General features: G+C 42.4%; 1 protein-coding gene across 7 annotated transcripts in view; it reads right to left on the bottom strand.

Moving 5' to 3' along the window:
- Window positions 1-13,014, bottom strand: part of nek6 (NIMA-related kinase 6) — a 339,425-nt gene that overhangs the window by 129,033 nt on the left and 197,378 nt on the right. For all 7 annotated transcript variants that reach the window (XM_072565784.1, XM_072565783.1, XM_072565781.1 and 4 more), the window contains 2 exons: window positions 2,886-3,026; window positions 1,550-1,612 (listed from right to left, as the gene is read on the bottom strand). In XM_072565784.1, the coding sequence (XP_072421885.1) occupies window positions 1,550-1,612; window positions 2,886-3,026 (204 nt within the window). The remainder of the gene's footprint in view (window positions 1-1,549; window positions 1,613-2,885; window positions 3,027-13,014) is intronic.

Below are 13,014 nucleotides of genomic sequence, written 5' to 3'. Positions count from 1 at the left end.
GGAGCATCGGAGGCTGAGGGGTGATTTTATAAAGGTTTATAAAATCAAGAGGGGTATGGATGGGATAAATAGACAATATCTTTTCCCTGGGTTGGGGGAGTTCAGAAATAGAGGACATAGGTTTATGGTGAGAGGGGAAAGATATAAAAGAGACCTAAGGGACAACCTTTTCATACAGAGGGTGGTGTGTGTATGGAATGAGCTGCCAGAGGAAGTGGTGGAGGCTGGTACAATTACAACATTTAAAAGGCATCTGGATGGGTATATGAATAGGAAGGGTTTGGAGGGATATGGGACGGGTGCTGGCAGGTGGGACTAGATTGGGTTGGGATATCTGGCATGGACGGGTTGGACTGAAGCGTCTGTTTCCGTGCTGTACATCTCTCTGACTCAAAGAGTTACACAGTAATGATTGTGTCTTCAGGAAAAGGATACAGGTTGGCCAGAACAGCTTCGAATAATGGCAGAGAGCTCTTACAGTCAGCTCAATGGAGCTTTTCTGCTTTAATGTTCATCTGAAAGATATTTGGAGTCACTGTCTGTGTCAGCAAGTGTGGAACACTCCAGGTTGCAGGTTCGCGACCTGTTACACACATTCTGCCTGGATTTCCCTCTCAGGAACATTGGTGTGTAACGGATTCACCTGATCCAAGACTCTCACCAGTTCTCCATTTCTGCCAAAAGTGAAGTGGACCCTGAGCACAATGTGGCACTCTTCAGTGCCAGCCAAGCTGACGTGCTCGAGTCCTTGAAGTGGGGTTTCAGGAGACACTGCTATCAACTGAGCCAAATGAGACAATGTGGTTGATAAAGAGATCTCAGATTTTTTTTCTGAATAACCGTATATGTTAATCGACTGGTTTAACTGTTAAGCAGCTTGGCCCAGGCGGCTTTCATCAACATGTTGGGAGTCCCAGATGGTAGCGGGACACTTAAAGCTGCCAACATATGTGAAAGGAATTTCATCAGTTCCCAGCGAGCCTGCTAAATGAAGTGTACCACTTTAGGGAACAGACTGGCACCCCATCTGTCCCACAGTGGGTTTCCTATCAGCAGAGTTTCGCAGCTGCATTTCTGTTAAAAGTTGAAGGAAGTTTGAAGCTTATGCATCCAGCCTTTGGGCATAGGGAAATCCGTAGAGAGTCATTTCATCATCTTCTGTCGAACTATTAACTCCAAATAGCACAGGCTGCTTCTCTGAGCAGATTTTCTCATGGTGGTGAGTTAAAGGTGGGGCAATGTTAGTGAAAACTGCTGTTCGATCTGTGTTTAGCTGCAATCTCTTGCAGCCTAGCTAAACCAATACCAAAACCAGCAGAATCAAACTGGTTCCAGAATAATCTGCAGAAAAGGGAACTTGTTCACAATTGAGCTTACACCCACCCTGTGAACTAATTCACTGACTTGTTCTGAGTGACTAATTAACCATTATCTGATGTCTAACACTTGATATAATTTATTATTAAAAATGACTTCCAGGACTTCAAAAAACAAATGTTAAAATTCTAAAAAGATACCTGGTTATAATTACACAATCCGAACACAATACCTTTAAAAGGTCAATCTCATTGATGCAGTCTTGCCTTGCTTTAGCATCCATCATTTCGAATACCTTAAAAAGACAAGCACAACCAAGAAATCTGATTTATAAAAATAGTTAGCATTTAGGCATCATAGTCAGGTAGCTACTGTAGCTCACAGTTCTCTCCTCTAATAAGTGGCTTCTTGGAGTTGGTCAATTCAATCATATTTCCTAGCAGCTGGCCAGTCAGCAGTTGTGAGGCTGGTAGGAACGTTAACTACTTCTTGCTGCAGTAAGACTGGGGGAGGGGGCTACATTGTAATCCCTAATGCCCAAAGATCCCTCCTCACACGAGTTTCCCCTTCATCTTACAAGATCTACTATCACCCGGCCATCCTAAATACCTGACCAAGGACACTGCCTTTTCACCGTATCCCACCTGCCTCAGCAGTATCCAGCTCTTCCAGTCTTGCCCCTGGGGGGGGAGGTTCAGTGTTCTACAGCCCTCAGGTTGAGGAGTCAACCTGCCTTCCTGAATTGGCCCACGGTCCCACAGGCGCTAGTTTAGTTGGGTGGACAGTGGCAAAGTCACTGCCGGTCAGTGTGGGCATTGGGCTGGCCTTCTGCCCGGGTCAGGACACCAAAGACCATGGTAAATATTCAGCCCCATTTCTTTTGTTATTGTGGCGTAACAAAACAATACCACGTCTTGCATCTAATATTAAATATATTAATATTAAACCTGCAATTTATAAATCTTGGTGTGGCATCAACCACACAGGCTCCCACAGACTTGCTGCTGTCGGTGTGGAGAGAATCTGAATGTAATGTGAGCAAACATTTCAAACGGATTTTCCAGGTTATACTGACCTGTGGTTACTGACTGGTGGGATGCAGGAGCTGTTACATGATACACTGGTCTAAACTTCAGGCAGGGTGTAATCGGAATATTACTTCCTGTTCCCCTCACCCAGAGCCAGTTCCACTCCCCTGTGAGTTTTGCTAACAAAACGAGGCAATACCAAAGTAAGAACTATTTCAGTGTGATTTTCTTTAAGATGAAGTTTTCTGCATCAAGTCAAGCAACGTGATCTGCTGATTGCACGTGAGGGAGAAAGGGAGGTATCTGTGTGAGAGTTTCAGTTTTCTCAAACTTCTGATGTAGATTTCCTGAGTAAGAGTTGTATGATGCAATGGCAAATCCATTTATGAAACCGATATTGTTACCCCAAGAAGAAATTGTCCTATCACATTGTGTCGGCCTGGGCTACTTCCTTCCCCAACGTAACTTAAGGAAATTTTAAAGTACAGTAAACTGTTATTGCTAGTGAAACATTCCAATGCTTTTGACAAATTCTCTTACCTGGACTTTTTTTAGTGCAACTGCTTTTCCAATATGAAGACAAGTTGCTCGATATACTTCGCTGAACTGTCCCCGGCCTATTTTCTTCTCGATTTGGAAATCTGCCAGTCGGCTATGGTAGGTGTACGTTGGGGTATGCTTCTGTTCAAAAGGAGAAAGCGAGTTCACAATTTATTTTACCAACAAAGTTACTACTTAAGGGACCTTAATGAATAAACATTCTCAAATTCTCATTTATACTTTGCAGTTTGTGAATCCTTTCAGAAATCTATGAATCGAAGCTCTAGATTTAAAGTCCACAAATGGAAGTATTTAACAATCAAAATCATTAAGGCGCTCATTAATTTGAGAGTACATGGCTGATTGTGGAACTGAATCATATCTCAAAAGGGAGATCCCAGGTTTGGTAGCACTGTGCTTACTAAGCTTGTTCACGTTAATTGAATGCAGCATAAAGAAACTGCAACTAGCTGCCCGACTATGCACATGATCTTGCTCGTGGGTGCTATTAAAAAATACTTGGCTCATAAATTCATAGCAGACTCAACAGCAGATTTGGGCCATTGTCGGAGGAATGAGTGTGATGATAGTAGAAAATTGTATACAAGTTGAATGAATGTAATAATAAAATTGAAAATGTTCCAAAGAAGTGACAAAAAAATACTCAGAAGGGCTCAGAATGCAGCACAGTCAATCATCAGCCTTTGCAAATCTGAAGGGCCAGGGGTTTCTAAGGAGGGAAAGGCTCAGTACTGACAGGTGAGAAAGCAGCTGAACACTTGGCTCCTGGATGATGGCTGCAGGAGGGGGAAAGCTGCTTCCCAAAGATTGTTCATTTATCACATTCCAGAGCAGAATCCCAATAATTCCACAATGTCTGTGTCGTCATCACTGGTTGTGCCGGCTCAAAGTTGTCTGTTAGTAGGCATCTGGGCTCTCTGCTGATCCAGCCACCATGACCACATCTATCATCATTGTCAGATAATGACATTTTGCAGGTAAAGCCAAGCCAGAATTACTGCCTTACTTCGTGCAGCACTATTCAAAGCAAAGCAAGCTCTGATCTGCATTGTCAGGCCTATCTTCGGAGTTTGAGCCTCCACTTGTATCAAGCATCAACCAGCATAAGGTTTAATCACTTCTGTTTGCAGAAAGGGTATGCAGGAGTCCACAGTTGGGCACAGAGTCTCTCTTCGGTAGTCCTTTAATGAGCCTTTGCTTCTTCCAGATAAGCAACGCCCATGGGGAAATTCCTTGCAATGCAGCTAGTTTTATCAAAAGAAAATAATTGGCACAGACACTCTTAAAATCCCAAGCATCAGCAAAACAGGCTTAAAGCCTTTTGGAATTAGTCCTTTTTGGTCCATCAATCTTCCTTTTACATATTGCACAAATCGCAGTGACCTGAGGCAGACATTTAGGTGAAGAACTATTTGATGGGATCTGCACCCAGTGTAAAGGCCAGAACATGTCAGGTTGATGCCAACAGCACAGTCTCAATTCCCACACTGGCTGAGGTTACCAGGAAAGTCCTGCTTTCTTGGCCTCGCCCCTTACCTGTGGCATGGTGACCTGCAGGTTAAATCACCACCAGCTGTGCCTCTCTACTAACAGAGCAGCTCTGGGGCTATAGCAAATATACCTTTATGGAGCGGGGGCTTCGAGAGCTTGAGGTTTCAAATAAACCTGTTGGACTATAACCCAGTGTTGTGTGATTTTTAACTTTGTTTAACGAAGAGAAGCTTTGTCCGCTTAAATTGTTCAAAATGTGTTATTATTGCAAAAGGTGCATGCAACTGGCACATATGGGTCAAGAACACCCAGAAAGTCGGTCCCACCATCTTAAGTGGATTTGAGAAGAGTCCGTTTCTGATGTGAGGCACTCATTTTCCTGCCATGAATGTGTACATTTGGGGGGTGGGGGTGGGGGCAGGGCTCCTCATTGAAAGAGTAAAGGTGAAAAATCTGCTTCTCACAATCTGTTCTAAACAGTTGATTATTTAACTGGCACACGTCCTCCCACAAGAGTGAAAGGAGAAACCGTAGCATGTTTCAAATTCCGCTTCTGAAAAATTGACGTGATGGCTAATTTTACACAGAGGCAAATGTCGAAGGATGTCTTGTGAATTTATTCTTAACCATGTATAGAGAAAAACAAAATTCCACAGAGACTCATCAATTAGAGTCTGGAATTAAAAACAATGCCACACTTCTGATACCAAAATCTGTATCATTGGTATTCATAAGGTGTCATTCTGGCTTTCACTCAGAATGTTTGTAGATGTTCAGAAAGTACCTTATAGTAGAATGAGTTGTCACAACTGTCACTGCATGGTCAGTACAGGTAGTGGACAAACAGCATTTAGAACAACCAATCACACATGTGACTTGAATGGTGCATTTTCTGTCAATCACTTGAGATTATGGTCTAACAGTTCACCTGTCCAGTATTTTTGGTCAACTGGTGACCTGTCTGCTCTAGTTTCTTTGGAGGTGATATAAGTCAATGGATCCCACAGATGAGTTGGTGTTTAGAAAGGTTATGACCCTGATTAGGTGCTGTTAGAAATATGCTGTGTGAAAAGCTGTATCAGTCAGAAACCTCAAATAATAATAACATCTGATGTGCTCCATAAACAACGTTAGTTATTGGAGTGGATTGTGTTAATCATAAATATAATTCACACAATAAACATGACTATTGTAGTTACAGTAATATATTTTACTGTACACATGAGATTTTCAAACCTCAGCAGTTTCATCTTCTGGCTGCAGTGTGGTTCAGTAATAAGTGAAATAACCATGCTATCACCTTAAAAGCAGACTCCTGTGATTTGGAAACCTCTTGTGTACTATAAAATAGGCTAGCTCCACAAACTGAATCGCCTATAACTATCTAAATGAAATATTGTTGGATTTCTACTGATAATTTCAGAAGCTTGGCATTTATTAATCACAGGCTGACCATTACAATAACTCTGTATTGGATTTTGTACCCCAGAGCCTTTAGCTTGTGTGTAATGTGACCATTTATATCTTTATTTCAGTCACATCTCCATTCAGAGCAGCATAAATACAAGTGACTCCAGCATACTATTGAGTGACTGAATGATAGGTTACTGGTCAACCCAGAGGATGAATGTTGTTCACAGAATATCACACGTGTTTTGGTAGTGAAGCATGTCAAAAGTAGAAAATCATAGGAATAGAAGTCAGACATTCAGCCCATCAAGTCTGCCTCACCATTCTAGATCATGGTGATCATCACCCCAATGCCACTTTCCCAGACTATCTCCACATCCCTGATAGGTTTCTGGAGACAAAAGACAATCAATTTCTATCTTGAACCTACTCAATGACTGAGCCTCCACAGCCCTCTGAAGTAGATAATTCCAAAGATTCACCACCCTCTGAATGAAGAAATTCCTCCTCATCTCAGTCTCAAATGACCTGCTCCTAATCCTGAGATGATGTCCCCAGTTCTGGAGACCCATGCCAGAGAAACACCCTATCTATGTTCACTCTGTCACACCCTATAAGAATTTTTATAGATTTCAATGTCATCGTCCTTCAATCTTCAAAACTCTTGGGAATACACACCCCGTCTCCTTATCCTCTCATTTAAGATAACCTCATTATCCTGGGGATTAGTTTGGTGAACCTCTGTTGCATACTCAATGGCAAGTATATCCTTCATTAGATATTTTGCGCACAATACTCCAGATGAGGTTTCACCAGGGCTCCATGCAGCAAGACATCCTTATTGCTGGTGCTCAAATTCCCTTATGAGGAAGGCCAACATTTAATTTACTTTCCTAACTGCTTCCTGGAAGTACACTCTGGCTTTTCAATTACTGTATTTTCCAATCTCTCACCATTTAACAAATATCTTCCTTTTGTTTTTCCACTAACATGAATAACTTAATATTTATTCAAATTATACTCCCACTTTCTGTGTTCTAGCCCATTCACTTAGACTGTCCAAGTCCTCTTGAAGCCTCCTTATGTTCTCCTCCTAACTTATATTCCCATCCAGTTTGGCTTCACCAATAACTTGGGCAATAATATAATTGATCCCCACATCCAAATCATTTATAAATAGGTCTTAGACCGAGCACTTATTCTACCTGTACCCACTAGTGAATTAGAGGAGTTCAGGCCTGGGATACATCAGTCATAATCTTACTAAATGGTGGGCCAGTTTGAGGGGCCAAATGGCCTACTCCTTCTCCTATTACGTATGTTCTGTAAGTCCTCAGACCATTTGAAACTGCAAAGAATGACTTAATGGGTGTTGCTATCCTCCCCCTCTGACCCAAGCGGCAGTATGTGGGATATGCCCCTTTGATGGATGCTCATGCACTTATGATTGTTTGAATGCCTGAGGCAACGAGGGGGTTGGGTCTGGGACACATGGCTTGCTGCTGAAAGCTTTTTACAGTCATTATGCTTCTTTTTATCTGGGTGCAACATTAAAAATGCAAAGTCAATAGTAAAGTTTCTAGCCAGGAGCTTGGATCGCTGGAGGACAGAGTTTTCCAACAATAGAGGAAAGATTATTCATTGACCAACTCTGTACTATCGGAAGCCATGTTCAAAAAAGATGGAGGTTCCACACACCACAAGCTCCCTTCACAATTCTTGCTGCCTGTTCTTCTGGTAATGAGCTTGTGTGTCTGATCCTTTAGTCTCTTCTTACCCCACCTCTCCTCTAGGCCTCATGTTCCAAGGAAGTTTGGAACCACCATTCATAGGTTCTAAGATTTATACTCTACTTTCTTTATTAAAGTGATATTCTTTAACTGTCAGTTCATTTTCTTAGATAGATATCCAGGACCCAACTTAAATATTGCCATGATTAGTCCAACACAGAGTGCGTTCATCTGCATATAAGTTGCCAAGACGTTTGACCATACTCATCTGAAAATGCCTATTCTTAAAAGTTAAAGTAGACTCAGGCCTGTTTAGTACTTGGATTGGGACTACCAGATACTCTACATTTATGGAGCTGCTGTGGTGGAGTGACCTTACCTCTGGTCCAGGAGGCCTGGGTTTCATTTTCGAAAATATTTCTAAGTTGCCAAGAGAAAGATCAAGAGCAATTTGAAATAAATATTGGGTTATGGCAGAAAGAATTGCAGCAAATACCAAATTGCAATCAGAGCGCTAGTAATTCAGAGATTGAAAGTTACTCATTTTATCTTTTAGTACAACCCTGGACAACAAGATCTGGAGGTTAGTTACCATTCTGATCACTCATGCCGGTACTAACTGGAGACACTTAGGGGGCGTGTTCAGTGCACAAATGTAGAGTCATATCTGCCTGCCATGTTGGAATTAATGCTTGATGACGCTGAGACACACTGTCTGATGTGTTCTGGCATTCAGCAAGACCACAGCTGCACATTTACATATGCAATGACCTAGATTTGCATTCTCCATCACAGTCCATCAGGCCTAATTAAAGTAATATAGCTATCAAAGAGGGAGATAATACCATTACCTCCAAAGCTCAGGCTCAGGTCAGGCTTTGGAATAACAACAAAATGCCTCATTTCATTAGGACGACCCACCTTCACTGTGGCCCATTATCAGATTACTCATGGTATTTAACATGTGTATATGTTATTACTGAACATTATTCCCCACTTAAGGTTGATTATAATTTTTCAAATAGAATTTTTGCTCAAGCCAGCACACAATTGTAAGTATTTAATTTCTAATTAATATTCTCCCCGGAGGAGTAACGTGAAGCTGGTTTTCTCAAATCACAGGTTCCGGGAGACAAGGAACAGCGGTGGCTGCAAATTAAGCCCTACCTCAAAGGGCCTGAGCTCAGAGCAGTGAGGAGTAGGCATTCAGGAGCACTGGATAGTCACACTAAAGGTAAGGGACTGAAACTAACAGCTCATAATCCAGAACCAGGTCTCTGTTACCAGGGTTGGGAAGCTCCATCGAGATGGATACATTCCCAAGTATTCCAGCACAATAACTAAATTAAAAAGCGAAACACAATCAACAAGATAATGCACACCAGTAAAGTGTCAGTGAACTGAGGTCTGAGTGTGAAAAATGAGCATCTATGCCCTCCATGCAGAATATGCTAACACATGAGCACCAAAAGTACTTATCCTACATGGTACAGATGCTCAGGAATTTACATAAAAATCATTTGAGATTAAGCCCATGATGAATAGCTCAGTAGCTGGACAACAGTCAGATGAGCAAACACAGCCCCTGATGTTCTTAACACCCAGAAGGACCACCAGCATCTTGAATTAAAGAGAGGATTTCTATTGAGCAGTCACCAATGTGGCAGTCTTGGGGGGGGGGGGAAGGGGGTTAGCTTTCTAAGTGTTTTTTTTTCAAATTGTCTGTAGTTTTATATACACATGTTCATTTTTACCCCTCAAAGTCGTTCAGAAACTATTCCTCATCAGCCAAACAATTGGTCAGAGACTCAAGAAACAGGCTGAGCACCCAGGTCAAGCCAAGCTCCAGCACTGCGCCTCCGATCACACTTCCATGTATTCAGAGAGCTGCAGACACCTGCAGGGCGTTTCGGGGCAGTTTAAAGATTACAGCAAAGTGTTTCGTTAGCAGAGTCCATCATGTAGACCCAGAGGGAAAAATGCAACAATTGGAAGAGGGAGACTGACAGAGGGCATGAGTCAATTGGGAACAGTAGAGGGCATTAAAGGAGAGTGAGGTGATAGGGAGAGGGGAGTTATGGGCAGGATTGAGAGAGGAACTGGAGTGATCTAGGGTGAGAAAGAGACGGTGTTTGAGACAGGATAGAGGTTGGGAGAGTCCACTACATTTGTCATCACCTCTGCTATTAAAAACAAAAGAGTCTTTGGTGGAAATCCTTTAAGACCACTGATTTGACTTCGTGGAGGCCATCAGGGGTTCCCTTAAGAACAACTTTACAAAGGGACCTCTAACAGGTAATACTGAGAAGAGCGCTAACATCTGTATTAGCTGTATTGAATTGGATATTTTCTCCCTCCAGCAATATGGCAAGCAGCAACTTCCATGAATAGCCACAACCTTCCTGCCAAACCAGATGTTCAGGCATGAATATTGCTCTGAGAAACAAGTTAGGTACTCACCCTCAAGCGGACAGGGGTCGTCAGGAAATTCCAAAATATTTCCACAGCCATCATGCTCCCATTCCACCTCATATCCCACAGATGGCCCCCCCAATAATAAGAGATGCCCCTCCTCCCCATGGCCTCTCCCACCACGTTTTATCTCCTAAACATCCATGACCTCTCAAAACCATGTGTACGCTCACCATGCATCTCCACATGACCCGTCATAGTCCCAAGATACCTCGAAAACCCCTGCATCCAACCGTCCCTGTCCAGTTCATTGCTCCTATACAGTGTACAGTGGGTGAACTTTGACACAACAGGTGGAAACAGAAGCAGACTTCAGCATATGGGAGCATGAGGAACTTTTGAACTTATCTTTCAAAACGTTCTCTCATTCAGACTGTGCTTCACGATTGCTCGGACAATTGCTAAAGAAAAGCTGGCCCGGCTCCATGGAGAGACTGGGACATGCTGTCTCCACAGCTGAATAAAACAGGTTAGGAATATCAGGTTTGGGCTCACAAACCGGACAACATCCCCATAAGGTACTCCCAAAATTCAGAAAGCCCGGCAATGGGGTTGGGACTTTTAAACAGTTTCAGAGTCAACCCATTTTGACGGCTACCTGGTGCAAGTCCTTTCTGTTCTATCAGGAGTTGCTGTCAGGCCAGCTCCCTACACTGTCAGAGCTGCTTTTGATATTGGAGGCTGCAGTTATAACTGCTTTTCATGTCAGAGGGCTACAGTGCTGCGTTCTCAAATATAATAACACAAAACCACTTCCTGGCCAAACTAGACAAGTCTTTTGATGTTCACGGGAAATAGTTTATTGCACATTAACAACTACTTAAAAGTTCCATCAATATGACTGACACTATTACAGAGACTTTAAGGAGGACTGGATCTTACGTCTCACTCCTTCGAGATCCTAAGTGTTCAACCTGCAAGTCCAGGTGACACTGACAAAGTGGGTGGTGCTTATATCATTCTTCAGACTCGTACAACAGACACAAAATTCATTTTTATTTGTCCAATTCTACAACTGAACATTGTGACATTAAACAGGCTGAAAGAAAAAAAGTCATTTGAAATTCATTATGGTCCTCCAAAACAAGTTAACTTTACAGAAAAAAGCTGCCGGCTTGATGCAAAATGCTATTCATTGCTAAAAGAAAAATGTGTAAAGACTGCAACTCCCTGCAGGTTTTGGCAGGATACACTTTGGAGTTGTTAGCAATTCCAGTGTAAACAAGGGGCATTCGTGCCAATCTATACTGAGGCCTATTTTAGCAGGTCTGCATTTTTTTTTCACATTTTTCTTTTTTTCCTCCTCTAAGTTTTCATTCTTCCCCTTGGTGTCCATTTGCTTTCCCTTTTTCTGTTGTCCCTTCTACTTTTCAGTCTGTCTCTATTTTTCCTTCTGATCCATACAATCCTCTGAGATCTCTGTGCCCCTCTAGTACTGGCTGACTGTGCATTCATGTTTTAATCCAAAGTTTGGTAGAAGATTTGTAGCTCGGGTGCTCGTTGTTGTGGTTCTGTTCGCCGAGCTGGGAATTTGTCTTGCAAACGTTTCGTCCCCTGTCTAGGTGACATCCTCAGTGCTTGGGAGCCTCCTGTGAAGCGCTTCTGTGCTGTTTTGTCCGGTATTTATAGTGGCCTGTCTCTGCCGCTTCCGGTTGTCAGTTCGAGCTGTCCACTGCAGTGGCCGGTATATTGGGTCCAGGTCGATGTGTTTGTTGATGGCACTCATCCACAGACTCTATCTAAATACTGGAGAAAACATCACAGAAGCGCTTCACAGGAGGCTCCCAAGCACTGAGGATGTCACCTAGACAGGGGACGAAACGTTTGCAAGACAAATTCCCAGCTCGGGGAACAGAACCACAACAATGTTTGAATCCCTCCACCACTGGCAACTGTACCTCCAGCTGCCCAGGCACCAAGCTCTGGAACACACTCTCCAAGCCCCTCCACTTCTCTATCTTCTTTCCTTCCTTAAGATGCTTCTGAAAATCTAGCTCACTGACAAGCTTTAGGATATCTGTGTTCCTCATTGATTGATTGATTTCATTTATTGTCAGGTGTACTGAAATACAGTGAAAAGCTTTACAAGCAGTACAGGCAGATCATAGGAAGCAAGGATGGACAGATCAGAAAGACTTGGGGGAACCGTCTGATGGAGGAGCAGTGCTTTGAAAGCTAGTGCTTCCAAATAAACCTGTTGGACTACAACCTGGTGTTGTGTGATTTTTAACTTTGTCTACCCCAGTCCAACACCTGCACCTCCAAATCATAGACAGAGTCATACTGGTTACATTGCCTGGACGTCAAAGAAAATTATTAGTAATTTTTACAGATTTAGAATTTAAGTATAAAAGTGTAGAAAATTTATGAGAGATGTTAGACTTAGATCTGTTGTAGGAAGCTCACATTGAGTTATCGGTGCCATCTTGTTGGAGTCTAATTGCATATGTCAGGGTCACATTTTGTTTTACAGTATTCCTGCAAGCCACCTTTTCCTTAATGAAAGGCACTATATAAATACAGGCTTGTTGTTACGGTCTGGGAAATTACATACAGAACAAAATAAAAGCACAATAAGGAAAAGCAAATAAATATCCATAAATAATGCCAGCCCCAGAATTATAGCCATGCACTAAGACGTTTGGCTAAGCTTTTGTGTCTAATAAAGATTTGTAAAATGCTGACTGGAATGGATTTATACAATTTTCTCAGAACCTGTGTTGCATTATTGACAATCTGATTAACGGAGACTAACAGGATCGAACAAACAGTCGACAGCCAGAATAGAGTTCGTTCAGCTGATGGCATGTCAAAGATATTACCATTTAAGTAAACCACGTGTTGAGAGATTTTTACCTTCCCTCCATCCATAAATCCAGAAGTGGAGATGTTTATTGATGACTGCTCAATTTTCAATGACTTTTTCTAATTTCTCAGATTCTACCCTGCCATCAAATTCACTTGGTCCATCTCGGACACCTCCCTCCCCTTTCTTGCCCTCACCA

This window comes from Chiloscyllium punctatum, chromosome 49 (assembly GCF_047496795.1).
Source record: "Chiloscyllium punctatum isolate Juve2018m chromosome 49, sChiPun1.3, whole genome shotgun sequence".
NCBI lineage: Eukaryota > Metazoa > Chordata > Chondrichthyes > Orectolobiformes > Hemiscylliidae > Chiloscyllium > Chiloscyllium punctatum.
The sequence above is the reverse complement of the archived record's forward strand: the minus strand, read 5'-3'. Positions and strand labels throughout refer to the sequence as shown.